Consider the following 26,047-nt stretch of genomic DNA (forward strand, 5'->3'; position numbering starts at 1 on the left):
ATACGGAAATGAAACATTAGAGGTCTCTAGTTGACTATTTTATCCTTATCTGATGCAAAGTACAATTACAATTTAGGAATCCTAACCTTTCTTAATGTGTTGTATTAGATGACACTTGATCTTAATCGTGTATTGTTTCATTAAAATAGGAAAAAAAAAGGCTTCCGATACAGGACAAGTACAATGAATGTTCAAATAAGATACCCTTACGAGGGTTTATTACATAAATACACAAACGCGATGAAAGGGTGGCAGTATCGTTGGTTTATTCTTAGTCCTGAAACCGGTGAATTACATTATTTTCTTAGTGAATCCGAGAAAAACCAACGACCACGTTGTTCCATATATTTAGCTGGTGCAGTTATAGCACCTAGCGACGAAGATTCTAATACTTTTACTGTTAATTCTGCAACAGGTAAATTTTTAATTGAAATTGTTTCTTTAAGAATGTCAATATTGTCAAATATAATATGATTATAATTTTTAATCCATTTGATTGTTCTACAACTAATGTAGGAGATATGATCAAATTAAGAGCTACCGATGCTCGAGCTAGACAGGAATGGGTGGACAAATTGCGAGCAGTTACAGAAATGTATACAAGAGCAATAGCTAGTAGTCATCCTCCATTACCACCCAGAGAACATTCCACAAACACCAGCAGAAATCCTGTTGCCAAATTAGAAGTCCTCGATGCCTTTGCTAATTGCCAGGAGCAATTAAGAAAAGTGGAAAAACATAATGTTGCATTGGCACAATCAATTGAAAATTCAAATATGAACTTAGATCCAGATTTATTAGTTCTTAAAGCTATGGCTCATACAACGTTACATACGTTAAATCAATGCCTTAATATATTATACCAATGAAAGAATACTGTTTGAGGGCTTCTTTAAAAACTTGATACTCAAATTTATTCAATAATTCTTTTCTCATAGGAATATTCAAGCATATCTAATACATTTCACTTTGTTTCCATTTTATATCATTTCATTTAATAAGTCTATCAACTTATCGATAGTGTAATCAAAAGAACTAGTTCTTCCGAACACTTCAAATAAATATCAATGAGGTTTCACGTTCATCCTTTTTACGTCTAACATTATTTATATTGTTAACAAAACATTTCTAAATTTATTTTATTCTTCTTACGCGTTTAATAATAAAAGTTTTACGTTCTTTGTGCTCTGTCCAAATATTGAAGCAATATAAAATAGATTTAGATACTTGATCTAACTGCACAATAAGTATATGCATTATGATACATTATAAAGGAAAAAAAAAAAAGAAATGTTGCCTTCCTTATATATAAATAAGCAGCTGGTTATACAGGCACATTTATAAAAACATAACTGAATTTTAAATAACTTAGAATAAATATTATGAATTAAAAAATGATCGAGCGTAATATGTATAGAAGAACGCCTTCGATCAAATTTAAACGATCTTCATGATAAAAGAACAAACATATCGTTGTAGAAAGAAAAAGAATAAGAAAACGATAAAAATATATCCGATGATCATATTAAGTCCGATGATATATTTGAGTAGAAAAAAATCCATATGGATCATCGTGCGATCGTAGAATGTAAGAATCAATGTCAAGGATAGGCAATTAGGTGAAGGTAAACCAGTGAGAGTAAAACTCTCATCTCACTCAGAACTTTATTATAGTAATCTTCAACATAGTATAAGAGAAACATCGATGATATTGTGAAGAACTAAAATCTTTTTGCTGCGAAATCAAGTTGAATAGAAGAAAAAGAAAAAAAAAAACAAGAAGCAATCATTATAATTAACTTTTCATCGGTAAAATGATATATGCTGCCATGGTAAAGAAAAATTGTGAAATCTTGGAGTGAAGATTGTAAAAATTAAAAATGTCTCATTCGTACGATACGGAATTACTCGCTGAAGCAGCTGGTGTGAAAATAGTAAAGACGTCCATTACATCGACCAACAAAATCATTTTACAATTTAACGATACAAGCGAGCTATCTACGAAGAACGATAAATCTTCATGTGGATTTCATTTGACTAAATCAAAATGGGATCCATATCCTTGGGTAGGATCCGTCGAACATGAAAGTATTGCCGATCGAGCAGGATTAAGGTATATTTTAAAAGGACACTATCACGCAAGCATACAATTTTTATTTAATATAAATTAATAAAAATAATATTACTTTAATAAAAAAGAAAAATTTTTTTTCTGACAAAACAATCGAATATGTACGTCATATGAATTTTATACAGAATCTATGATTTAATTGATCATCATAATAAATTATAAAATTTGATCGTATGAATCATTATTCGTTATATGTAATCATACCATTATAGAATCAAATGATCGATAAGAAGTATGACGCGCATATCCTTAATTCATTTTTAATAAAATAATATACGTATCTTTTTATAGACCCGGCGATTGTTTACTCGACGTCGACGGTACAAATGTATTGGGTTTAAAAATGAAGGATGTTGGCGCTTTGATAAATGAAAGAGAAAATAGAAAAAACGTGAATCTTCGTATTTGGAGATACGAACCAAATTCTTTAGAAGACGAAGAAACTGGTATAGCTTTGAGAGGACCACTTCCAGAAGTAGCTACAAAACTTGCTAACGCGTTATCAGGAACGGTTGGTTTTACAATTTTATCCTTTTTCTTTCTCGTTAGGAAGATAACAAATTAATTATATTTATCATTTATTTGATATTACTCATATATTGGATATTATTAATTAATCTATTTATATATATATATTTTTTTTCTTATGCAATAGACCCATGCAAATAAATCAGTGATAATAAAAAATGGCCTAAGTAAAAAATCTTTTTTATGTTATAAAAAAAATATTTTTAAATACTTCAAAAACCACAAGGTCAAAATATCTCAAAACAAACAATATATGACTTAGACAACTTTCAAAATCATTGACTCAAAAATATTTTTATTTTCATTTTTTTTTATATTATATTTTTTATTATTTATTTAAAAAATTTTAGATACGCTGTTTAGAATGTCCAGTTTGTTTGGAGAACGCAACACCACCAGTTTCGCAATGCGTACACGGTCATATACTTTGTGTCGATTGTAGACCAAAAGCATCAAGATGCCCTGTTTGCAGAGTACGACTTGGTCAAGGTCGTTGTCTCATTGCCGAAAAGATTCAGAAAGTAATTCGTGATACTTTTCGTACGAATCATGAGATTGAGAACGATAATAGATCGACGAATAGGAATCTAATAGAACGTTTGTTCGGTGGTCATTACAAGCCGAACGTAATGAAAACAAATCCGAAGAATATCAATATCCTTCCAAAGTCACGACGATCATTACTAACTAAATTGTTTCTTGGTGGCTTAGAGAAGGCTGCTTCTACAGAAAATCTAACGACAGTTTCAAAAGAACATTGTGACGAAATATCAATATTTAGATCTAAGAAAGCCTATTGTGATATTAATTTAGAGAAATTGAATTTAAACGATCGACCAAAATCAGCAAGTACCGGTGAACTTTCAGTAGAAAAAATAAATCGTCAAATAAATATCAGTCATTGTAAATCTGATTTAGAATTTAATATAACTCGATCAATGACCCTAAACTTATCATCACATGAAGCAACTTGGGGTGGTTCGATTGATTCAATACATAACATCAACATAAGTTGTCCACTTTTTAAAAAGAAAAAATGTGAAGAAATTTTAACATTGCGTACGTTATTCGAACATCTACGCATATGTCACAATGGTCCATTAATTCATTTTAATGGAGGAAGAATTAAACTACCTATTCCATTTCCTTTCGAAGCCGATGCTATTTGTTTACTACATTACGCAGACGATATTTTCTTTTTTCAGGTACATTATTATATATTTTAGTGATCGAATATTCATTTTCATATTTATATGTAGATATATATATATATATATATATATATATACATAATCAAAATCTGTAGGTAGAGACCGATTCATTATGGATGACGAATATATTGGGAAAAAATAAAGATTTGGAATGGACTTTACATGCATGGGGAAGTACTGGAACGGAAATAAGATGTCGTAGATTTATAGCAAATCTTGAGTATCCTATAATACTTTCATCAGAAAATATCGCATTATTACCAAAAGCTCTTGGAATACATACCATCGATGTCCAAATTATTGATTTTGAAATGACCGACAAATCAGAAATATAATATAAGAATGAATGTAAATAAATTTAAAAAAGGTAACAATATTTTATTATCGATTAATTATATGTTTTGTTTACATGCATATTTTCATGTATATAAAAGTATGGGGGAGGAAAAACCGTTAAAATATCGTATCAATATTTATAACTATCATTTTAACAAATATTTTAGATAAAAAATGAAAGACATTAGGCGTACGATTAAGTATATCTCCATGTTTGTCTAAATGAAATATTAAATGTTGTTATATAGTAGTCCTTACATAAAAATTTTATTACAAATCGTTTAGAATATCTTATAATCATAACAATGATTAAAATTATAACAACTTATTCATATTTTTTCTTTTCTTTCTTTCTTTTATCCTTTTTTTTTATTTTTTTTTTTTATTTATTAAAATCTGTGGAATGTTCAATTAATAATAACAAGTATAAATTCTAATTAAAAGTTACGGCATTTTATGTAATATATCATCCATATAAGGTTTAAAAAATTCGAACTGTCCCGTTCGCGATGCTTGACCAGCCATAACATCATAAGCATATTTCATAACTGCTAAATAATTTTCTTTGCCAACAACATTTAATTGAACATTATAAACATGTGTATCGCACGATGGTAACATAACTTTTTTATTTGAAGGAGCTGAAAGTTTTCTTTTTTTTGCATTAGGTAAAGTATTCATAGCTTCAGCTTCCTCCTTTTCTTTATCTCTTTTTGGACAACTACAGACTCTAACTAATAATCTACGACGCCCAATAACCTTGTACATATGATCTTCTAATGTAAATACAAGTTCTGTTGGTCTACGATTCATCCCGGATGTGCAACTATTTTTACAAAAGAATTTAAAATACATTTGTACATACTGTGAACCGACTTGTGGCGTGCGCAACGGTGTAACTATAGATAAATGTTCATTGTTCTCTTCATACATACTTAATGGATCTGTACAACGAACCACGTGCTTAATGATCCTGGGATCTATGTCTTGATTGCTACGATTTGATTGTGCCATATGATTGTGGCACCTTTGTACTGGATCATTTCTGTATTGATCCAAACTAAATACCATAGATGTGCGCAAATATAAGCCATCTAAAGGTGGATCCCATTTGAATCGTAAAGGCAGTGTTTGTTCCATATTGATAAATACTTTTTGAAGATTCTGAGAGTACTGTACAAAAAAGAAAAAAAATAGAAAATAATATATACGTACAGATTTTACAACATTCGACGCGATTATCATATTTAAATGTGTTATGTATTTTCACTTTCTAGAAATTATACTGCCTTTAAATTATAGATTACATCTATGCTATCTTTGCTACATACATCCTTTACATAAATAATCTTATGCCCACAAAAGCTTAAAACAGACACATATGCTCTATAATTCTATAGCTTCCATACAAAATATCTTACTTTTGTCTTCTTCTCAGTGCTTTGTAAGTTTTGTAATTGTATATCGAAGATACTGTCTGTGCAATAGTCAGACTATTCCATCTGAGCATTATGTAAGCTGCAATAAAGACTTGAAAAAAAAATCATCATTATTCAACACCGGGAGAGGCAGAATTAATCTGCAATGAGGAATATATTATATTAATAAAAAATGAGAATATTTAGAAGTTACAACAAATTGGATTAAAAGGCAACATAAAATTTGTAGTCAAATTTTATAATGGCAAATAAATATATTAGGACTGTATGGCACAAGAGCACAAGTGCTCAAATTTATTTACTTTAATAAACTCTAGAATAAATTCTATTGCAAGCCAATAAAAAATGATGATTGTATATAAACTAAAATTAGGAAATACAATGTCATAACTCAGAATGAAATTGAAACTTTTGGAATAATCAAACTTTTGTGTGCTATTATAGAATAAAATTTGTATTAAATAATCAATAATGAAATAAATCAATGGGCAAAAAAAAATCGAAGATTCCTAATTATATTGGCAATATAAATTCAAACAAAATATTTTAAACATCCAAAAATAATGTTAACATAACACGTACATTATTTATATTTTTAATACATTCTATTATATGCAATAAATAAATAATTAAAGAAAATAATTAAATAAAAATACTCACCACCCAATGTTTTGGTGCATTCTGATTTGGTAAAAGTAATTGAAAATTCAAATGTCCTGGAAATTCTTCCTTTGTAGGGATGGCTTCAGGTCTTGGATAAAACTGTTCTTGATCTTGCTCTTCTAATGTGTTTTCTTGATTTGAATAATTGTGTACATTATATTTTTCTTCTTGTATATCTTCCATTATTTCTTTTGTTAATAAAGGTAGATTGTTATCACTGTATAAACAAAAACGTACAAATATATATTTTATATATTTATAGCCATTTCAAAAATTTAATACAAAAATAACAATTAAAAAATAACAATTAAAAGACAAACTATTATTTGTGCCAGTGTTTCATTTTTCTATTTTTTTATTATTATCACATATCATATAGATATGTTATTAATAAAGAATATTTATATGTTTACATATTTAAAATACATAAAATAATATATTATGCATACATATTTATATACTTATTATACCATACAAGATGGAAGACAAAGAGTATTAGAAAATCAAAAAGTTTCATCATATATAAACTATATCTGCTCTCTATTCTGTTCGTAGAGAAAATAATATATTATAAATATATAGTTTTATATTAAATATAACAAGTACTTTCACATATTAATATTAAATATTTCATGAAACATTGTTTACTTCGGCATACGCGTGTATCAAGAGATTCTATTATATAAATTTCTTACATCATTTCCTTGCGTAATTGATCATATACAGCATCTTCGAATAGGAATGATTCTTGCCAGTCAGAAAATTCATTGGAATTCGACATTTTAATAAAAAATTACACCGTTGCACTTCTTTTCAAGCCGGTTGACGTCAAAGTTAAACTGCACTCCGAACTAGAGAGACGCCATATGTAATCATACGAGAAACCTTTGTCTGGGATACCCAACAATAAGAAATCGTTTCCAATATATCTGAAAAATAATTGGTGCAGTTTAAGATATCTACCTATCCAATAAATATCCATTCTGTATACTTACACGTGATTAGTGTAACCAATTTAAATGTCACCAATCAACTAATCGTAAATTCGCGCTGTAACATAGTAGGCGTGGTTAACTAAATTTACCGGCAAAATCGACAAATCTAAAATGCCGTAGGAGAATAAGTTTAGTATTAGGTCGATGTTGATTGGTTATAATTCGGCTCTTTAATGATCAAAACTGCAACGTCATAACCAATAAATAGATTCCTCTAACTTATCATACTACTGCCATCTGGGAATGAAATTTGGAAGATAATTCAAATTGACTTTGAATTAAAAATGAAATTAATTTGTAATTTTATGGATGGATTCAATATTTCTTTTAAATAATTATTGTAAAACAATTTGAAGTAAACGAGACACAAATTAATTTTACATTTCGAAGAACTGCTGAACGAAAAAATGCCTATTGCTTCGTGCCGATTGTGGCAAAATGTTTTTAACTTTGAATATGGATTTACACCAATATTATGATTGGTTTGTTGAAAAATAAAAATTTAATTAACAATATTAAAATAGATGAGATGACGTCTGCCGAGATATAACATTTTATTATTTATTCCTACATATCAAATTTATTAATTTTTTAAGACACAATAAAAATGTTTCGTTACAGAATCATTACAAACATTATGATGCTCTTACAATTGAATTTGAAGTAAAGTATAAAATGACATCAGTCCCTCCAGTAAAAACCAAAGTGAACGAAGTAAAAAATTTGAATGAAAAGTATGGAGAAATGACAGATAAAAGATTAACAGTACTTGAGACACATGGTTATGCTATTGGAAACGTAATCGGCGTGGGTTCTTATGCGACAGTCAAAGTATACGATTCCATTTGTACATACAAATTTTATAAAAATTATATATATACATAATAAATTTTTACGCAGGTTGCAAAATCAGAGCGACACAATAGTCAAGTAGCGATAAAAATAATTTCAAAGTTTCAAGCACCAGGTGATTATTTAAAAAAATTTTTACCTCGTGAAATCGAAGTTGTTAAAGGATTAAAACATCCAAATTTAATTCGCTTTTTACAAGCTATCGAAACGACACATCGGTTAGTAAAATTTGACATTAAGAATATATCAATTTATATAATTATTAACGAACAAGTCCTTGTAACAACGTCTTATAAACAAAAAAGGGTATATATAATTATGGAGTATGCACAGAATGGTAGCTTACTTGATATCATAAGACACGATACTTATATCGATGAAGGTCGTAGTCGCCGATGGTTTCGTCAACTTCTTGAAGCTGTTGATTATTGTCATGAAAAGGGTGTAGTTCATAGGTAGATATTTAACATAGAAGAGGCATATTTATATATACATAATTCTATAAAGTTCAAGGATAACAAGTATTTGTTTAGGGATATAAAGTGTGAAAATTTATTAATGGATAATAATTTGAATATTAAATTATCTGATTTTGGTTTTGCACGTGGTCATATGAAACCAAAAAATGGAACATCACCTCTTAGCGAAACTTTCTGTGGTAGTTATGCTTATGCTTCTCCAGAAATATTGAAGGGTATACCTTATCGACCACAGTTATCAGATATATGGTCTATGGGTGTAGTACTTTTTGCTATGGTTTATGGACGACTTCCTTTTGATGATACAAAATATACTCTTCTTTTAAAGGTATTCAAATATATTAACAATAATTAAAAAGCAATTAATTGTGTATCAAAAGATTACATCGGTTCTAATAGATATTACTTTTAATTTCATACTTCCATGAGTTTTTATTTGAAATTAGCAAGTACAAAACAAGGTCACCTTTCCTAAAGAACCAGATGTATCTAGTGCTTGTCAATCCCTCATTAGTCGTATACTTGTAGCACAACGCCATCGCTTACTTATTAATAACATTAGAAAAGACGTATGGTTAACTATGTCCAGTGTAGCTATGCAGACATCTACTATAAATGAAGTAATCTATTTTTAGGAAAAAGATGTTTAATATATAAATAATATATAACAATTAATTAAGATATATTTATAGAATGATTCATCAATGGCAATTAAACAAACAAAGTCTAAAGAAAATCATGTACAACATATGAAAACTATGAATGATAAAGATTCGCTTAAAATGCAAGACGTGAAAAATACGAAGAATATTAATACTGATACTTCTAAATATGATGTCAATATTCAATTGCAAAATGCTTTAACGAATGATTGTTATAATCACGGGCAAAATCAAAACTCGTATTTTGAATAATAAAGTTATTTTTACATACTGAAAAAGTGGAAATATAATTGTCATTTTTGATCATATGATAGAATATTAAAATAACATCGAGATTTTCTCTTTATTCATTTTTAGTTGGTATCTATAATAATACTACTTTTACATGTAACATTATTGACAATAGAATATATTACTTATACTAGGCGCATTTTTATGATTATATTTATCTTGGAAATTCACAAAAATGCAACAGCATTTAGCACGAAAAATTAAAGGTCTCTGTTTATAATATTTTGTTTCAAAATTATATGAAAGATCGATATTTTGCTAGCACAAGTAAAATCATTGTACTAATTATAAATAAACCAGGTCCTGTTATTTTATGCATGTATTTCATAAAATCATCATCTGTAAATTGATATTTGTATATATATTATTTGTTACTTATAATATAATAGAGATATATAATGAAAACATCTTTTATCTTTTACCATCTGTTTCAATGGCTCTACTCCATCCTATACTTCTTTTAATACCTTTTTTCCATTGTGAATACAAGATGTTACTTTCTACAAAATGCAAATATTTTATTTACCTATGAATTATAGATATTATATGGATATTATGTATAATATTATAGTGAAATATATATGTATTAATTACCATCCTCGGTTATAGAAGGCAAAAAGACGTCAGTAGGTATAAATGAGTCTTTTATATTCCATTTACGTATACCTTCAGCACTACCTGCAACAATTGCAGCTCCAAGTGCAGTTGTTTCAGCTATTATTGGCCTAACTTTCTTGTAAAAAAGATTATTTTATTATATTCCTATTACATAAAGTAATTATCTTTAAAATAATATTATTTACATATAATAGCTACTTACTCACTGGAATCCCAGCAATATCAGCTTGCATTTGCATTAATAAATTATTATTAATCATGCCACCATCTACTAATAATTTGGACAATGTTATTCCTGCATCGTTTTTCATGGTTTCTAAAATATCTTTTACTTGAAAACATACAGATTGCAAAGCTGCTTTTATAATATGAGCTTTTGTTGATCTTTCTGTGAGTCCACATATAACACTAAAAATTATAATGATGCATTTAATATTTTTACTCATTTGATATAAATTTGTATAAATATAGAAATATTCTCTAATAATTCCTAAGACAGGATTATAGTTTTTCTTCACCTTCTGGCATCTTTTTTCCAATATGGCGCATATAAACCTGAAAATGCAGGGACAAAAGTGATGTGATTATCAACAGAAATCTTTCCTGCTATAACTTCACTTTCTTCTGCGGATGATAACATTCCAAGATTATCTCTTAACCAGTTAATAATAGCTCCAGCAAATGCTATAGAACCTTCAAGAGCATACGTTGGTGGTGCATTTGGACCAAATTGATATGCAACTGTGGTTAATAAACCCCGAGATGACTCTACGATCTATTATATATAACAATATAAAAAAATATTAATTAAAAAATACTTGTACACATTCTGTTTAGTTTTACTGTATATAACACTAATTAGTTATAGTAAATTTTATATCTAAAAAAGTAATTTAGTAATTTAATTAATAATAGAAGTACATCTTACAGCACTGCCTGTATTATATAAAAGAAAGCACCCAGTACCATATGTACTTTTAGCTTGTCCTTTTTGAAAACATAATTGACCTACAAGTGCTGATTGTTGATCTCCTAAACACTAAAATATAAAATCAATTTTATAAATGCACCTAATTTTTTCTATATAAAAAAAATATTATTAAGTAAAGATATATTACATACTCCAGATATTGGTACACCATGAAGAATATTACCCTGGATATATCCATAAATTTCTGATGAACTTCGAATTTGTGGCAGAATACATAATGGTATTTCAAAAAATGACAATAGTCTTGGATCCCATTTTAAAGTTCTAATATTCATAAGCATAGTTCTTGAAGCATTTGTAACATCTGTAGTATGAACACCACCATTTACTCCTCCAGTTAAATTCTATGTTTATATCAGAGATAGTATTATGTTGGGTAGAGATTTACTATCATTGTACTTTAAGCTCCATCATTATCATCTGTAGAAAAAAACAATGCACTAACCCAAATTAGCCAAGTATCTACTGTCCCAAACATACATTGTTCGTTTGCTAATGCTTCTTGTATTTCTGGTATATTTTCCAGTAACCATTTTAATTTTAAAGCACTAAAATAATGGTTGATAGGTAAACCACATAAAGACTTCAGATAATTCTTATTTTTTGTCTTTAATCTATCTAACATTTCATCAACCATAGATGTAGTTCTCATATCCATCCATACTGTAAATTATTTATATAAATTCATTGAGTTATAATCATCACATTATTATACAAAATTATTACCAATTGCATTATACAATGGTTTTCCTGTAACAGAATTCCATACGATTGTTGTTTCTCTTTGATTTGTCACCCCAATAGCAACTATATCAGTTGGATCTATAGTCAATTGCTGTAAATTAAATACAGTTTGACGAAGACATTCTTTAACTGCATTTAATATTTCCATAGGATCTTGTTCAACCCATCCTTCCTTTGGATAAAAAGTAATGATTGGAATTTGATGATAAGTTAATATTTCAGCTGTCTCTGCAGCAAATACCTACCAGTAAAAAAATGTTTAAATGATATTAAAATAATATTGATATTGATAAATATCTATTCTGTTATATTTATAATAGATTTTATATATTAAAAAAATAACTCATTATATGAATTAAAAAATGCAAAATAGAGAAAAAGAAATATATATTATACCAAAAATCGAGCACTACTCGTGCCTTCATCAATTGCACCGACGAGAGGTCCATATCTACTCATGGAATCATTTTTATTCATTTGCCTGAATTATTTGAAAAACTTCCACTATGATTATTACTTATTCGATATCATCCAATATTAGAATAGAAATCATTGATCATAAATAGAACGAATGTAATCACTTATAAAGGAATGAATTTGTTTAAAAAAAAATATGATATATAGAATTGATAAATAGTAAATATTTCAATATACTATTCTCATAATGAATTCATTTATATCTTTGACTACAAATCTATGGCCCGGCAATAACTACTTTCAGCGCCCTCTAGAGTTAAAAATTAATCATGAGTTATTCATAGATCTTACGACATGTTGTAAGATGTACTTCATTCATTTTTATTTATCTTTATATAAATATATATATATATTTACATTATTAAATTGTAATATCTAAAATTAATTTAACATATAATTTGTTATTTGTTAATACTCTTAAGAAATTTAAAAATAAGACGTCGTCATAATATTTCAATATTTAAATTTGAATATCGAATCACGATTAGTTCTTAAATGTTAGGGCGCTGCAGTTGTCGAAAATAAATTTCTTTATAATTCCTAATATATATTTGCAATTTTTATAAATTAACAAATTATACTATCAATCCAGAAAATTATTAATGATGATTTATGTCATCAATAAACTCTTAATATTTATAAATATTTGAACATGTATCTATTACTAATTTTTTGATATCATTAGAACTCTGACAATATATATGATTATTGTTTATTTATCAGAGTTATAAATTGTGCTCTTTTGTATCGTACTTATATAATTTAAATATGATGACTCAAAAGTATCTTTATTTTAATACGAGAATATGTCCAATACTACATAAACAATTAAAAAATTTATATTTTCATAAATACAATTACTCTAAAACAAAAGATGTAAATATAGAAGATAGCGAAAGGATGACACATTTTGGTTTTAAAGAAGTCAAAGAAAGTGAAAAAGCTAAAGAAGGTTAATATTGTTGATTAATATAATATTTTAAATCTTAAATTAAAGTTATATATCATGTTATATTCTTATTTTTCTAGTTCATACAGTGTTTGAAAATATTGCAAACAAATATGACAAAATGAATGATATAATGAGTTTAGGTATTCATCGGCTTTGGAAAGATATATTCATTCAAGAATTAGCACCTACTCATGGAACTCGTCTCTTAGATTGTGCTGGTGGTACAGGAGACATATCATTTAGATATATAAATTATTTGAAAAATACCAAAAATATTAATAATATAGAAAGCTATGTAACAGTTTGTGACATAAATGAATATATGTTAGATGTTGGTAAAGTAAGAGCAGAAAGATTAGGATATACAGTAAAAAATAACTGTAACATTGAATGGAAGAAAGAAGATGCTGAAAATCTTAACTTTCCTGATGAATCATTTACAGCATATACAATAGCATTTGGTATAAGAAATGTTACTCATATTGATAAGGTAATATCATTGTTATCAAGAAATTTTATTTAAAAGATATTGATACATTTTAATAAATACTTAAAATAAACTTATTGAGTTCAATTATAGGTGTTATCAGAAGCATATAGAGTACTTAAACCTGGAGGTCGATTTCTATGTTTAGAATTTACTCATCTTGAAAATGATTTTTTACAATGGTAAATATAGCACCTATCAAATATAGTTGAACAAATTAAATGAACCTTAAAACATATTTTTCAGGCTTTATGAACAATATTCTTTTCAAGTTATACCAGTGATGGGTACATTAGTCACTGGGAAATGGGAACCTTATCAATACCTTGCAGAAAGTATAAAAAAGTTTCCAAAGCAAGAAGAATTTAAAGTAATTATAACTTTTTTTTATCATTTTCTAATGTATTATAGTAATTCAATTTTATTACAATATTATGAATTGTTTACAGCATATGATAGATATGAGTGGTTTCAGAAATACTAGTTATAAAAATTTATCTTGTGGTATAGTAGCAATACATTCAGGATTTAAAATCTAAAGATGATAATATTGCTATAAAAATATGAATGTGAATATATCTAGAAATATCTACATATTTATTACTCTAATATTACATAAAAATTATTTTGTATATATTGTGCTATTTCTGTTTCACTATTTAAAAAAAGGAAAGAAAAAGTAAATAAAAATGATTTTAACAAATGGATGTATTTTTATAATTTGATTATTGCTCACGTTTTTATATTTACAATTTACTTTTTACTGATTATTAAAAACAATTTAAAAATAGCGCCAAATATTGATATATATTGGTATCAGTTGTCCAATTGAAAGCATTCTTATTGGCGAATCAGAAATACATCGTATATTCATTATGCTCAGTTCACAAGTTTTGGCAAAATAACCATAGTGAGATACATATAATGGAGTGAGACAGATATGATGGTTCGCGAGTAAACTAATATCATTTATTTCAGTTCCAGAGTCTGACATGAAATATTAAAAATGACTAGGTAACAGTATTATTAAAGTATATATGTTAAATCATAGAAATATTTCGAAATGATTATTAATACAATAATTAATTTATTAATTTATTGTTAATTTTATAGCATTTTTATGTAACATTGGCAATAGTGAATAATCATTATGAAGCTATAATATAGCTATCTACTGTACTTCCAAATAATTTTGGAAATGAGGTAATAATTATCTACAATATGATAATTAAATATCTTATTTTTGATATGACAGGTTTTATTAAATGTGCTTTTATTTTTTGATGATTAGTACATTAATAAAAGTTAATGTCATTAGGTGATATACTTAATACTTAATATTATAATTTAAATAATGTCATTTATTTGATTTATATAATTCCAGATTATAAAAAAAAAAATTTATATGTTTTATTAAAATCTACAACAAACAATGGTAGTAGGTGTATTTCCTGCTCTTAAATTAGGTGTATTATTTATCAAACAAATAAGTAAACCTTTGGCTAAAATAATAGTTAATCAAGCTAAAAATCATCCTATATTCCGTAGATACTTTATTATTCCACCTGCTCAAAGTAAGTATTAACAACATAACATGTAATATAAGATAAAAACAATGAATCTTTATTTTATTAAAATCAATTCTTATAATTATATTTTTTTAATTATTTGTATTCTTATATAATATTTTTTGATTATACAGTTTATCATTGGGCAGAGGTAAAAGGTAAAATGTATATGATGAATCTTGGAAAACCAACAAAAGTAGCAAAGTTAAATGAAAATATGGCAATAGAATTAGGAGCTAGTTTAATGGGAGAAGTTATTATTTTTGGTCTTGCTGGTGCATGTGTAATGTTTGAATACAATCGTCAAGTGACTAAAGAAGCAAAAAAAGAAGAAATGCGTATTGCACAGATACAACAATTTAAACATGATATTAACTTATTACAAAAAAATAGTATGCAATTACAAAGTGAGATTATGTCTTTACAAAATATTATAGCAACATTGTCAAAACACAAAGGTACGAAGTCTGCACTAGTTGAACCACAGACATTAACAGAGACAGATAAAAACATTGATCAATCACAAAGTATAGACACAACAATGAACGCAGAAACAAATGTTACAGAGAACCAACTATCGCTGATTCAACGTGCTATATTATATTATGAGAATAATTTTAGAGAAGATAGATAGAATTAGGTAATTAGAATTATTTATTTTTATTTGAAATATGTGATAAATCAAAGGTATTCTAATGTGATTAGCAATAGCAATTTCTTATGTCTTGGTCAATAATAAGAAATTTTTTTTGCCGTATAATATTATGACTTATGTGTAATATGTATATTTTGTATATATCAGAAGTTCTTTCAGATTTGGTGATTTGTATTTTAAAATACATTTTTTAATGAAATCCCCCAATATTATTTTTTTTTCTGTTATCAGGGGATTTTGTTCTACATACTTTGTATACATTTCTAACTTTATATTGCTTTTCTATTTCTGGATTTTATATATACAATATAAAATTTATAATGAATGTCAGTTTTATTTTTTAAAATTGTTATATTTCATTTTTCATAGGCAAAAAATGTAGAAAGCTAAGACTAAAACAAATTGAGGTAACGATAGTCTTGATCAGTAAAATATGCTTATTGCTGCGGGTATCTTACAATTTTATGTAACTCTAGTCTTTGATTAATAATGGCATAATTTGTAATTACTATAAAAATCAATAAAAATTTTAATAAATAAAGGTATGTATTTAGTTTGTATATACATAAAGAATAAGTATTACTGTATTTATGTTTTTAACTAAGATTAATTCCCTCTTTTAACATTTTTTGAAGTGTGTAAATCCTTGATTCCAAATTTCCAAAATCAATTTCTGTAATACAAATACAAAATTAATATAATAATAAAAAAATATAGGTATGTAATACAAACTTGATTCTTTAGAGCAAATGTAACGTGATTTTACAATATTCCGATTCGAAGAATTTTTAGTTTGGAATGACTCCACTGAACTTCCTGTAATTTTTGTGTGTTGATATTAATTTGTAAATAACTATTATTTTAGTATGATAGAATTTTATATTATTGTACAAGAAATTTAAATTATCTGTAATACCAGGTGACAAACTAGATGCTTTAAAATGACTATAAATAGAAGGAGACCGACTTCTACTTCTTCTATTAATTGAACGACGACTATGCGAAGAAGGTGGAGGAGTCCGACGTTTAAATGCAGGACTACCATCACCCGATCTTCTAGTAGTAGACTCAGTAAGCTGACGTATTTTTAATGACAATACGGCATTTTCAGCACGAAGTTTTTGAATTTGTGTTCGGAACGATGCTCGTTCTTTGGCAACGCTATTTTCTAACGCGCTTATCGCACTTGCTAATCGTCTTATGCCTTTTCCTGTATTATTTGAAAATATAGATACATAATGAAAATGAATTCATTATTGATTATATATACCTCCACTAGAGAGTTTATGATTTTCTTCAAGTAATCTTTGATTTGTGATTGAAAGTTTCTCTATCCGTTTCTGAAGATCTTTATTCATACCAGTAGCATTTAATCTTTCAATTTCAGCTTGCAATCTTCTTATTGTTGCTTGCAATATTGTTGGATCAGGCAAACCACAGTATTCCAAGGGCAATGGATAATGGATTCTTAAGGTTGTTATATTCGAGAATACTTGTTTTACCTCCATAGAGATTAATTTTATACATATTGCTTGTATTTGATATTATATACTACATTGTGTTACATGGTATTAAAAAAAATGTTTCACTATATATATATATGTAAAAATCTTTATTCCTCAAGTAATATCACATTAAAGTTTATATATCTAAAAACTTCAAAAAAAAATTCATTTTATTACTTACCGATCAAATTCTACTGTATATGTTAAAATGAGATACCGTCGATTATTTGCCTTATTACTTATAGCTGAAATAGAACTATTATCAATTTTGCGAGAACGTAATAATTCTAGATCTTCAAAAGTCAATAAATCCAATGTGATAGACTCGCTTGTCTGTAAATTATTTTTTATTACTAACATCAATATAAACTTGATGTAAAGATAAAAATGTCACGGTTACTTTTAATAGTCCCGATTGCAGCATTGCGACAAATACGTCAAACTGTTTATAATTTCCAGTCTTATGTGTCAAATTTTCAATATCTTGGTATGTAAAAGGAAAAAGAAATATTACTCTTATAATAATAATATACATATTGTAAATAAAATTCATACACATGAACGAGACTTATGTAAATTATACAGCACTTATAATGGAAAAATGTAGAAATAATAACGAACATGCAGTATCATAAGATGATCGCCAATCTTCAGCAGTAAATTTATCGGTTATCGTCAATTCCAAACATCTTTGACATCGTTTAAAAGCCAATACTTTCATTTTTACGACATATTCTTTCCCTCCTTTAAAAGTATATGTGGTCACTAAATTAGATCCTGATTCGTTCATATTTAAAAGTATAAGAAGATATAAGAAAAATCTAACAAAAATACTCCAAATATATTAAACGAAATGGAGAAAAGTGAAATAAGATCTTTTAATAGAAAGTGCACAGTTGACATTATATGTAATCATATCGTGATGTAATATTAGATATTAAGTTAAATTATAATTTGATGTGTGTATATGTATATATATATATACATATATCCACGTCTACGGATGTTGTACTAACATTAAATTAATATCATAAAATATATAATAATTCATAGAACGGATAACATTAAACGATTTTGATTATTGAATTTACGTTGTATTAAAAATTGTCAACTAATATTTAATGTTTTGATCTTTCATCGGCAATGTCGTTGTTTATAATAATTTCGCGAAATAGTACTTGGAGATACGTAGATGGCGCCATTGTATATGTTTCCGCAAGAGGGGAGTTTCCAATCCGTGAGTATACCACAGTTAAGAAGTGGTGGTAGGAAAATGTATAGTATAATGTATATAGTGTGATATATCGAAGATCAGCGTCAAAGCTTATAGCCTTCGTACGTTTTCTCTCTTTTCTATGCGTGATTACTTGATTAAAGTATATGATGGTCAAGTATTTGATGGAATGAATATCCTTATGTAGAGCTTCACAAAAGGAGTAAATGGAGTGGTATGAAATGCGGCATGACGTGCTCATCGCGTTTCAAAAGTAAGCAATTGTTTACATAGTATTCTTCGGCATTTATATTCTCCGGTCTTTGTTGCCAAGTACAGCTGATCGTAATGGCAATTGTATAAAAGATGTCACGAAACGAAGAAAGATCTTTTATTTTAGATAGTATAATATCGAATTTTGGTATATTTTAGTTATATATTTTACAAGAAGTAAGTGTAATATAAGTTTAATTTTTAATCAAAATTCTTACTTAAAAAAACAAATAAATGTATGTATAAACACGTATAAATATTATAAGTTATTATATTTTTATTAACTCTTTATCTTTCAGATGGACCGACTTCGACTGTTGCCTATGGAATTGCCATCTGCTACCAGTATAAACAATAATGGAAATGTTAAAGGAAATATTAAAATTTCTTTTGTCAAGAGATTGGTAGTCGGATTTGTAATCTTGGCTGTGCTAGGCCTATTATATGTACCGGCGTATCATTCAGTTCAAGGTCCATTTTTAGGCTTAGGTGAGACTCCATCCCCTACAGAGCCTCTCAGTGGTTCGCACTTGGTAGCCACTGTAGGTATGCATTCATTAATGTTGCTTGATCACACATTCTACACTTTTTGCATTAGATTGCTCAAATATATAATTCATAGAAATCACAATAGAACTATTATTGCAAGGCTATAAAATCTCATTTAAACAATTATCGGTATTTAATTAAAATTAATTAATATTTATGAATAAATAAAAAAGTATACTACATTTAAAAGTAACATTGAAATATTTAGTTACCATCGGCAGATTTTAACAGGTTTAGTATGTTGATAAATTTGCATTATGGTATGTTTTTTAAAACTTATTTTTAATTTAGTCATAAACTTCTAAGCATTATTATGCTTTTAATAGCAATATTTAATATCAATATCATATCTAAAAGCACAAAACTTAATTATTTCTTTATATTGCTTTGAAGCTTTCACACCTTATAGTGCATTTATTTAGAAAAATTCAAATGCAATTTGCAAAACAGTTTAAACACAAGAGTGAATGAATTTTATAAATAAAGGATTAAATTGTAGAATGCTTAAGCTATAGTAGCCTTGGGAAAAAACATATGCATGACGGTGCCAATAGCTATAAGATAGTCCAGTGATGAATGTGATATTTTTAAATATATGTATTATATTATTTATTCATCATAAAAGTGTTTAATTTACAGCACAGTTACCTGGTTGGGCATACAATACTTCAAGAGATGTTAGAAATTATATTCATCCAGGAAATATTACTTCCATTTTAAATCCACTTGCTCTTTGTTCACTACCTCCATATTTACTTATAATTATTTGCTCATCAGTGGGAAACTACAAAGCCAGAATGGCAATTAGAAATACTTGGGCTAATAAAAATAATTTAGATCTTTTATATAATTCTACAGTTAAAGTTGCATTTCTTCTGGGACAAAGTGATAATGATACACTCAATGTATGTGTGTGTGTGTGTATATAATTAAGTGAAGTTGGCTTTACAAATAGAATTTTTTATTGTGTATTTGTTTTCAGAGCTTTATAATTGAAGAAAGTTTTCAATTTAATGATATACTTCAAGAAAAGTTTTTGGATACATATAATAATTTAACATTGAAGTCTATTATGATATTAAAATGGGTCACTACAAATTGTGAAGAAGCTAAATTTATCATGAAAACAGATGATGATATGTTTGTAAATATAATCCTTTTGATGAAAACCTTGCAAGCAAGAACACAATCTAAAGGTGTTTTATTGGGATCTCTTATTTGTAATGCTAGACCAATATCAGACCCCAAAAATAAATGGTGAGTATTTTCACAGAGGACAAAGTTGGTTCTGAGTTACAATAATATTAATAATTATATGGAGAATTATATAGAAATATATCCAGTAAAGAATATTTTATACATATTAGGTATATGCCAAAGTATATGTATCCTGAAAAGGTTTATCCTAACTATCTATCAGGTACAGGATATGTAATGAGTATTGATGTAGCTTTTAAGTTATATCAGGCAGCTTTAACAACACCTCTGCTTCATTTAGAAGATGTTTACATTACGGGTCTTTGTGCAAAGCATGCAAAAATACGTCCTATTAATCATCCAGCTTTTAGTTACGCGCCAAGAAAATTGGAACCTTGTATACTTAGTAACTCCATAACTACACACAAAATTAATGCATCTACTATGTATACAATATGGAATAAATTGAATACTACGAATATATCTTGTAATAAACATATTCATACAGATAAACAAGGTGTTAGCTTAAGCAGAAATGGTAGAAATGTTGGTTATTACATGGTGAAAAGAAGAGCTATTAATAGATGTGTTTAGCACATCTGATTAAAGCATACTTGGAAATATCGGTATTAACTCACGTATCGTACTGTATATAGTGACAACATGCAGCATATCTTAAAATACTATTCATATTATATGTCACAAAGTTTTCCAAAGGATTTTTGCCTTATATGATTTTAAACAAATGAGATCTGTAAAATTTGATATTTGCAAAATATTGGATCTGAGAGATAAAATATTAATTATTTCTAATATTAAGCTTTATACTTAGTGGTAGCTAGTGATCGATGTAGGCCTTCCTTTTCCATCTAAATCGAATTGTTAATGTGTTATTATGAGACAAAGATTTGTACTTGATACTTGAAAGAAGGTTTTATATTTTTCCATTTATGCCATAGTAGTTCATAAGGAAACACTGTCAATTAGATCTATGTGTGTCAGCTATTGACTTATTTTGCGATAATATTTTATCATTTATTTTCAGCATATTTTTACTATATGAAGCACTTTAATATATATAAATTATATATTAATATAATTATGTATATTAATAATTAATATATTTTCTATTCTGATATTTTAATTCATAAAAAATGGATTTTGGTGAGCTTCTTTCAATGTAACTTTATTATTAGAGCATACAATATTATAGTTGAGTATTTGTGATTTTCTTATAAGGTTCCTATTTACATCTCATTAGAAATTTAACGAATTTTATGAATACCTTATTAATCAGAATAGATCTGTTTTCCCCCACTATCTATTATGATAATAATGCATCAATATATATATATATATAAATACTGTTTTTGTATCTTATATTGTGATTTACAAATAATATTCTAATTTAAATCGAAGTAAAAAAACATTTGTTATTAAAACATTATATTCTGTTAAATTTAGAAATTGATATATTCTACTTAAATTATAAAATATAAAAAAAAAGTGAATAAAAATCATAACTTTGTTATAACACCATAAAAGATACACCAATAAAGTGCTTCCTTATCTTCTGTTATGATATTTTATAATAATGATATAAAATAGAAATGTAATAATCTCAGAAAATTGATATTTACAAAGAAATAAGAATCTTTTATAAATGTACTAGCCTTTAATATTTTTGTCTTGTTTTAAAATTTACGTAATATTTTTATAAAGAACAGAAACCATGTTTATCAAAAACAGTGTACATTCCATTTTAACTAAGAAATTTAATAAAAAATGTAAAATCAATACACTTTTATCAAATTAAATTCGATAATATGATTCCTTCAAACACGTCTAATCGTGTTTTTATTCTAGGACTTTTAAATCATTAATATATGTAGTTAATATATAACTATGTACAATTTAAATAGTTTTGAGAAAAAAAAATTTATCTGAAGAAAATTAAAGTATTATCAGTGAATTAATATTTAGAAAAAAATTTCAGAGACAAAAGCTTAAGATTATCATACATAGTTTTTAGATACGATCGCCGCGTAGAAGATTTTCATTATTTATTAATTATAAGAAATTATATTATTTGTGTGATTAAAAAATGTCAATTTTCCGATCACGTTGAATTTACATAATTTATTACATTATATATTTCAAAATATTATTTTTTTCCACTGCTATATAATATACATATTATATTAAGCTGTTTGTAGTCAAAAGAAATATATTCTTTTATTGTAAATTAATATGCGTACATTTATGATGCAGATTTATGTACAAATATTATCAGATTATTAAATTATATTAAATACGAAAAGTTGTGTTCAATGTGACTCATACAATTGTATTTGATATATATATAATATGATTATAAAAAGTTACAAGAGAATATTAAAAGCTTATGCGCATTTATGAATAAATGTATTACTACTTTGGTTTTTGCTGCTTTTGACAGAAAATCTAAGCAGCCAAAATTTATTTTTCCTTACACAATTTTAATTATAATCAATTATAGAAGTGATAATAATAAAAATGAATAAAAAGAAATTTATACAAAAATATAAAATAAAGTCAACATAAATACCTATAAAAAATAAAGTTTATTTTTTATAATCTTACAGAATACAGATATATTTTTATAAAAAGTTATTGAGATGAGAGATAACATCAATGTTACATCAAAATTATCAAATTTGATAATAAACGATTGTAAACTATAATGATATTTCATAACTATTTTACCTAAATGCACTTACTCATTTTTTGCTTTAATAATCACTAATAATGTTTATTATTATTTTCAATTCATGTATAGTATTTCTATACATGCTTGAACTCACTTATTTAAATTGTCTAGGCAATTGTAACACACCTTTTTTTACATCACTTAATTCAACTAATGTCACTTTTAGTAGCAAATGTTTTTCAATGATATTATTGTACTACGTTTTTATTATGAGAATATTATGAATTTATATGCAAGTTCTATCTTCATTATCATTTGTTTTTTCAATTTTATTTTCTTCTTTTCCTTGTTTACATCTTTTTAATTTTGCACTAACATCTTCTGTAATATTAATGGCCATCAAATTCTCTGCTATACAACTTAATTTATCTTGTGATTGAATTGAAGTTATACGTCTCTCCAAGTTTAGTTTTTCTTTATTTTTCTTATGAAGACGATGTTTCTTTTTTTTTAATATTCGTAGATTTAATCTGGATGCTTCATGATTACAAAATACATGTTGTGATTTAGTTACATTTGCATTAGAATTATCTTCTTCATTTTTTTTATGTTCATCATTGGAATTATCAAAACTCATCCTTTCCATTAATTTTATAATCTTTCTGTTGTGGTATTTTAATTTTTTTACTGCAGAACCATGTGGACTTTTAATATTAATATCACTATCTTCTTGATGTTTACTTTTTTTTGTTTTTGATTTTAATGAACTATTGTGTTTAGAATCACAACAACGACTTTCTTTATATGAACCACTACTACTACTTTCTTTTACAATATTTTGTTTATGATGCCTTTTGTGTTTTTTATTCTTTTTTTCTAATAGCGAATTTGCAGGAAGTGGTATATCATAAACTTTTCCTGATGTTATAGTTTCAAAAATATTGTCATTAGTAATTCCATGATCAACTTTTGCTCTTCTATCTTTACTTCTCTTGCGTTTTCGGCAAGAGCTTTTTTCACTTTTGAGTGCATGTGAACTACTACTACTACTGCTATTATCATTTATATTACAGGAAATAGTTAATAAGCGTGTTAAATGTTGTATATTTTTTTTTTCTTTCTTGATCGTGGCTTTAGATTTTATAAAACCATTTTCTTTACTAGAGGATACATCTGCAGCTGTCAATGTTGCATTTGCATTATTACTATCTACTTTATGTCCACTCTTAGCAAATATTTCTTCCATTTCTAATCTAGCTTTAGCTGCTCTTTTACGAGCTAAGTGGTTCATAAGATGCATTAATTTTTTTTCTTGATTGGCAACTCTTTCCAATTTCCCATTCATGCCTACACCATGACGTGCTCCTTTATGTAGAGTTCTACCTCCACAGGCTTTAAAAAGTTCTTCATCTGTTAATATTGGAATTTTCTTAATGGACTCTTTTTCTTCCTCTTTTTCTTGGTTAGTTTTTTCTAATGTAATTAATTTTTCATCTTGAAGCACATTAAGTTTGCGAAAATTATTATATTGTTCTTGTCTTGATTGTTTTGCTTTTAAATTTCTTAAAGTTGTATTTCGATCGATAACCGAGATAGAAACTTCGTCATTTTCTGAAGTGATCAAAACATTTTTGGCAGCATTATTAAACGCAGATTGCCACCAGTGAACTTCTTCTGATGGTTTGTATCCTACTCCTTCGCTATTAAATTTTAATTTTGGCTTCAAAGCTTCCGTTATTCCATTTTCATTTTTACCTAGTCCTTTTCCTATTTTAATAATAAAATACAGAAATATATCCTTAGAATAATATATTAAAATTGTTGATATAAAATATGTTTCAAACAACATATAAATAAAAAACGAACAAAAAAAAAAGAAAAAAAAAATAATATCATTCTAAAAATAAAATCATGATTAAGTGGCTTGGATGCATAAATCGAAATACACCTGTGATAAAGAATCATGTATTCCATTATACATAATTATTAAATATACATTATAATCACAATACATGAAGAAAAATGCATCATATTATGATCGTTATATATTTGACTAATTACAATTTTTTTTCTATTAAAAAGAATAAATTCTCTTTTTTCTTTATTACAATTTACGTAGGATACAGATATAACAACATATTTATATTAGATACGGGAGAAGAAAATTAAGGTTAAGTAGAATTAATTAAATGCATAAAGTAACTTATTTGTTGCTTATTTATAAGATCTTTCAATATCGTACCTTCCGTCCAACCATATTTTAGAAGTTGAGCTTTTGCAAAATTCGCCATATTAATATATGTAACTTTGATAATATCAAATACACATATTCTTTGAATAGCTCAAGAATATAGAAAAGCCCATACGATATCGACGTATCCTCACACTAAGTTAGTCGAAATACAAATGACCGAGGTAACACGTTAGATATTGACACAAAATTGTAGGACACAGTTGCTTTTCTAATACGTCAATACACACCAGATGTCTCTTTAATTCTCAATTATGAAATCAACCAATCGGAGAAAGTCATTGACAAATA

The 26,047-nt window shown here is 26.8% G+C and overlaps 10 protein-coding genes and 1 long non-coding RNA gene across 15 annotated transcripts; 7 read left to right on the forward strand and 4 right to left on the reverse strand.

The window, feature by feature from the left end:
• Window positions 1-32: 32 nt before the first annotated feature.
• LOC127069825 (oxysterol-binding protein-related protein 11) lies at window positions 33-873 on the forward strand. The gene is made up of 2 exons (XM_051007368.1): window positions 33-415; window positions 517-873. Exons 1-2 carry the CDS (start codon window positions 184-186, stop codon window positions 867-869), a joined length of 585 nt encoding a protein of 194 aa, XP_050863325.1. The 5' UTR covers window positions 33-183; the 3' UTR covers window positions 870-873.
• Window positions 874-1,866: 993 nt separating this feature from the next.
• Window positions 1,867-5,507, forward strand: LOC127069817 (uncharacterized). Its single transcript, XM_051007339.1, has 5 exons — window positions 1,867-2,113; window positions 2,423-2,642; window positions 3,010-3,864; window positions 3,966-4,237; window positions 4,875-5,507. Exons 1-4 carry the CDS (start codon window positions 1,881-1,883, stop codon window positions 4,203-4,205), a joined length of 1,548 nt encoding a protein of 515 aa, XP_050863296.1. The 5' UTR covers window positions 1,867-1,880; the 3' UTR covers window positions 4,206-4,237; window positions 4,875-5,507.
• On the reverse strand, window positions 3,964-7,194 carry LOC127069822 (cellular tumor antigen p53). The gene is made up of 3 exons (XM_051007352.1): window positions 7,004-7,194; window positions 6,306-6,525; window positions 3,964-5,379 (listed from the first exon to the last, which is right to left on the reverse strand). The coding sequence occupies exons 1-3, from the start codon at window positions 7,087-7,089 to the stop codon at window positions 4,651-4,653; spliced, it is 1,035 nt and encodes a 344-aa protein (XP_050863309.1). The 5' UTR covers window positions 7,090-7,194; the 3' UTR covers window positions 3,964-4,650.
• Window positions 7,195-7,633: 439 nt separating this feature from the next.
• On the forward strand, window positions 7,634-9,549 carry LOC127069450 (testis-specific serine/threonine-protein kinase 3-like). 2 transcript variants are annotated; one of them, XM_051006505.1, is made up of 7 exons: window positions 7,634-7,785; window positions 7,925-8,134; window positions 8,204-8,373; window positions 8,461-8,610; window positions 8,689-8,962; window positions 9,081-9,254; window positions 9,327-9,549. In XM_051006505.1, the coding sequence occupies exons 2-7, from the start codon at window positions 7,979-7,981 to the stop codon at window positions 9,546-9,548; spliced, it is 1,146 nt and encodes a 381-aa protein (XP_050862462.1). In that variant the 5' UTR covers window positions 7,634-7,785; window positions 7,925-7,978; the 3' UTR covers window position 9,549. The 2 variants fall into 2 exon arrangements, with proteins under 2 accessions (XP_050862462.1, XP_050862452.1); XM_051006495.1 differs by having other exon boundaries at window positions 8,204-8,610.
• Window positions 9,550-9,614: 65 nt separating this feature from the next.
• LOC127069425 (glycerol kinase-like) lies at window positions 9,615-12,656 on the reverse strand. 2 transcript variants are annotated; one of them, XM_051006450.1, is made up of 10 exons: window positions 12,337-12,656; window positions 11,923-12,181; window positions 11,642-11,859; window positions 11,328-11,540; window positions 11,134-11,244; window positions 10,724-10,980; window positions 10,408-10,613; window positions 10,182-10,316; window positions 10,010-10,087; window positions 9,615-9,926 (listed from the first exon to the last, which is right to left on the reverse strand). In XM_051006450.1, exons 1-10 carry the CDS (start codon window positions 12,415-12,417, stop codon window positions 9,823-9,825), a joined length of 1,662 nt encoding a protein of 553 aa, XP_050862407.1. In that variant the 5' UTR covers window positions 12,418-12,656; the 3' UTR covers window positions 9,615-9,822. The 2 variants fall into 2 exon arrangements, with proteins under 2 accessions (XP_050862407.1, XP_050862415.1); XM_051006458.1 differs by lacking the exons at window positions 9,615-9,926; window positions 10,010-10,087 and having other exon boundaries at window positions 10,182-10,320.
• Window positions 12,657-12,835: 179 nt separating this feature from the next.
• LOC127069477 (2-methoxy-6-polyprenyl-1,4-benzoquinol methylase, mitochondrial) lies at window positions 12,836-15,065 on the forward strand. Its single transcript, XM_051006564.1, has 6 exons — window positions 12,836-13,369; window positions 13,447-13,859; window positions 13,950-14,038; window positions 14,103-14,226; window positions 14,306-14,870; window positions 14,970-15,065. Exons 1-5 carry the CDS (start codon window positions 13,186-13,188, stop codon window positions 14,393-14,395), a joined length of 900 nt encoding a protein of 299 aa, XP_050862521.1. The 5' UTR covers window positions 12,836-13,185; the 3' UTR covers window positions 14,396-14,870; window positions 14,970-15,065.
• Window positions 15,066-15,288: 223 nt separating this feature from the next.
• LOC127067003 (putative OPA3-like protein CG13603) lies at window positions 15,289-16,549 on the forward strand. The gene is made up of 3 exons (XM_051001431.1): window positions 15,289-15,430; window positions 15,559-15,951; window positions 16,449-16,549. The coding sequence occupies exons 1-3, from the start codon at window positions 15,289-15,291 to the stop codon at window positions 16,547-16,549; spliced, it is 636 nt and encodes a 211-aa protein (XP_050857388.1).
• Window positions 16,550-16,606: 57 nt separating this feature from the next.
• On the reverse strand, window positions 16,607-18,724 carry LOC127069485 (centrosomal protein CCDC61-like). The gene is made up of 7 exons (XM_051006575.1): window positions 18,206-18,724; window positions 17,985-18,067; window positions 17,766-17,917; window positions 17,350-17,546; window positions 16,996-17,289; window positions 16,812-16,895; window positions 16,607-16,752 (listed from the first exon to the last, which is right to left on the reverse strand). Exons 1-7 carry the CDS (start codon window positions 18,372-18,374, stop codon window positions 16,676-16,678), a joined length of 1,056 nt encoding a protein of 351 aa, XP_050862532.1. The 5' UTR covers window positions 18,375-18,724; the 3' UTR covers window positions 16,607-16,675.
• LOC127069502 (uncharacterized) lies at window positions 17,013-17,689 on the forward strand. The gene is made up of 2 exons (XR_007783559.1): window positions 17,013-17,150; window positions 17,467-17,689. It is a non-coding gene; the product is annotated as an uncharacterized LOC127069502 (long non-coding RNA).
• A 94-nt stretch (window positions 18,725-18,818) lies between the features above and the next one.
• LOC127069458 (beta-1,3-galactosyltransferase 1-like) lies at window positions 18,819-23,303 on the forward strand. Of its 3 annotated transcripts, none has more exons than XM_051006529.1 (5): window positions 18,819-19,247; window positions 19,370-19,616; window positions 20,259-20,524; window positions 20,602-20,876; window positions 20,987-23,303. In XM_051006529.1, the coding sequence occupies exons 2-5, from the start codon at window positions 19,370-19,372 to the stop codon at window positions 21,408-21,410; spliced, it is 1,212 nt and encodes a 403-aa protein (XP_050862486.1). In that variant the 5' UTR covers window positions 18,819-19,247; the 3' UTR covers window positions 21,411-23,303. The 3 variants fall into 3 exon arrangements, with proteins under 3 accessions (XP_050862486.1, XP_050862476.1, XP_050862494.1); XM_051006519.1 differs by having other exon boundaries at window positions 18,820-19,071; XM_051006537.1 differs by having other exon boundaries at window positions 18,824-19,071; window positions 19,370-19,559; window positions 20,987-23,302.
• A 97-nt stretch (window positions 23,304-23,400) lies between these two features.
• LOC127069438 (G patch domain-containing protein 4) lies at window positions 23,401-26,047 on the reverse strand. The gene is made up of 2 exons (XM_051006468.1): window positions 25,748-26,047; window positions 23,401-25,272 (listed from the first exon to the last, which is right to left on the reverse strand). Exons 1-2 carry the CDS (start codon window positions 25,794-25,796, stop codon window positions 23,792-23,794), a joined length of 1,530 nt encoding a protein of 509 aa, XP_050862425.1. The 5' UTR covers window positions 25,797-26,047; the 3' UTR covers window positions 23,401-23,791.

The sequence above is a fragment of the Vespula vulgaris genome, chromosome 1 (assembly GCF_905475345.1).
Source record: "Vespula vulgaris chromosome 1, iyVesVulg1.1, whole genome shotgun sequence".
In the NCBI taxonomy this organism is placed as follows: domain Eukaryota; kingdom Metazoa; phylum Arthropoda; class Insecta; order Hymenoptera; family Vespidae; genus Vespula; species Vespula vulgaris.

Bases quoted from the DNA above. Each gene is read 5' to 3' on its own strand.
- LOC127069477 (XM_051006564.1), top strand. From the start codon at position 13,186: ATGATGACTCAAAAGTATCTTTATTTTAATACGAGAATATGTCCAATA. The intron at 13,370-13,446 runs GTTAATATTGTT...TTATTTTTCTAG, and splicing joins AAGTGAAAAAGCTAAAGAAG to TTCATACAGTGTTTGAAAAT. The intron at 14,039-14,102 runs GTAAATATAGCA...CATATTTTTCAG, and splicing joins GAAAATGATTTTTTACAATG to GCTTTATGAACAATATTCTT.
- LOC127069450 (XM_051006495.1), top strand. From the start codon at position 7,979: ATGACATCAGTCCCTCCAGTAAAAACCAAAGTGAACGAAGTAAAAAAT. The intron at 8,611-8,688 runs GTAGATATTTAA...GTATTTGTTTAG, and splicing joins GAAAAGGGTGTAGTTCATAG to GGATATAAAGTGTGAAAATT. The intron at 9,255-9,326 runs GTAATCTATTTT...ATATATTTATAG, and splicing joins AGACATCTACTATAAATGAA to AATGATTCATCAATGGCAAT.
- LOC127069822 (XM_051007352.1), bottom strand. From the start codon at position 7,089: ATGTCGAATTCCAATGAATTTTCTGACTGGCAAGAATCATTCCTATTC. The intron at 6,526-7,003 runs GTAAGAAATTTA...TTGTTTATACAG, and splicing joins CAATTACGCAAGGAAATGAT to TGATAACAATCTACCTTTAT. The intron at 5,380-6,305 runs GTGAGTATTTTT...TTTTTTGTACAG, and splicing joins ATGCACCAAAACATTGGGTG to TACTCTCAGAATCTTCAAAA.
- LOC127069825 (XM_051007368.1), top strand. From the start codon at position 184: ATGAATGTTCAAATAAGATACCCTTACGAGGGTTTATTACATAAATAC. The intron at 416-516 runs GTAAATTTTTAA...CAACTAATGTAG, and splicing joins TACTGTTAATTCTGCAACAG to GAGATATGATCAAATTAAGA.
- LOC127069485 (XM_051006575.1), bottom strand. From the start codon at position 18,374: ATGAACGAATCAGGATCTAATTTAGTGACCACATATACTTTTAAAGGA. The intron at 18,068-18,205 runs GTTCGTTATTAT...TTACATACCAAG, and splicing joins ATCATCTTATGATACTGCAT to ATATTGAAAATTTGACACAT. The intron at 16,896-16,995 runs GTATTACAGATA...CAAAAATTACAG, and splicing joins AGCATCTAGTTTGTCACCTG to GAAGTTCAGTGGAGTCATTC.
- LOC127069458 (XM_051006529.1), top strand. From the start codon at position 19,370: ATGGACCGACTTCGACTGTTGCCTATGGAATTGCCATCTGCTACCAGT. The intron at 19,617-20,258 runs GTATGCATTCAT...TTTAATTTACAG, and splicing joins GCACTTGGTAGCCACTGTAG to CACAGTTACCTGGTTGGGCA. The intron at 20,877-20,986 runs GTGAGTATTTTC...TATACATATTAG, and splicing joins TCAGACCCCAAAAATAAATG to GTATATGCCAAAGTATATGT.
- LOC127067003 (XM_051001431.1), top strand. From the start codon at position 15,289: ATGGTAGTAGGTGTATTTCCTGCTCTTAAATTAGGTGTATTATTTATC. The intron at 15,431-15,558 runs GTAAGTATTAAC...TTGATTATACAG, and splicing joins TATTATTCCACCTGCTCAAA to TTTATCATTGGGCAGAGGTA. The intron at 15,952-16,448 runs GTATAGACACAA...CATTTTTCATAG, and splicing joins AAACATTGATCAATCACAAA to GCAAAAAATGTAGAAAGCTA.
- LOC127069425 (XM_051006450.1), bottom strand. From the start codon at position 12,417: ATGAATAAAAATGATTCCATGAGTAGATATGGACCTCTCGTCGGTGCA. The intron at 11,245-11,327 runs GTATGTAATATA...TTTATATTTTAG, and splicing joins ATGGTGTACCAATATCTGGA to TGTTTAGGAGATCAACAATC. The intron at 10,317-10,407 runs GTAAGTAGCTAT...TTTACAAGAAAG, and splicing joins TATTGCTGGGATTCCAGTGA to TTAGGCCAATAATAGCTGAA.
- LOC127069438 (XM_051006468.1), bottom strand. From the start codon at position 25,796: ATGGCGAATTTTGCAAAAGCTCAACTTCTAAAATATGGTTGGACGGAA. The intron at 25,273-25,747 runs GTACGATATTGA...TTATTAAAATAG, and splicing joins AAAATATGGTTGGACGGAAG to GAAAAGGACTAGGTAAAAAT.
- LOC127069817 (XM_051007339.1), top strand. From the start codon at position 1,881: ATGTCTCATTCGTACGATACGGAATTACTCGCTGAAGCAGCTGGTGTG. The intron at 2,643-3,009 runs GTTGGTTTTACA...AAAAAATTTTAG, and splicing joins CTAACGCGTTATCAGGAACG to ATACGCTGTTTAGAATGTCC. The intron at 3,865-3,965 runs GTACATTATTAT...CAAAATCTGTAG, and splicing joins ACGATATTTTCTTTTTTCAG to GTAGAGACCGATTCATTATG.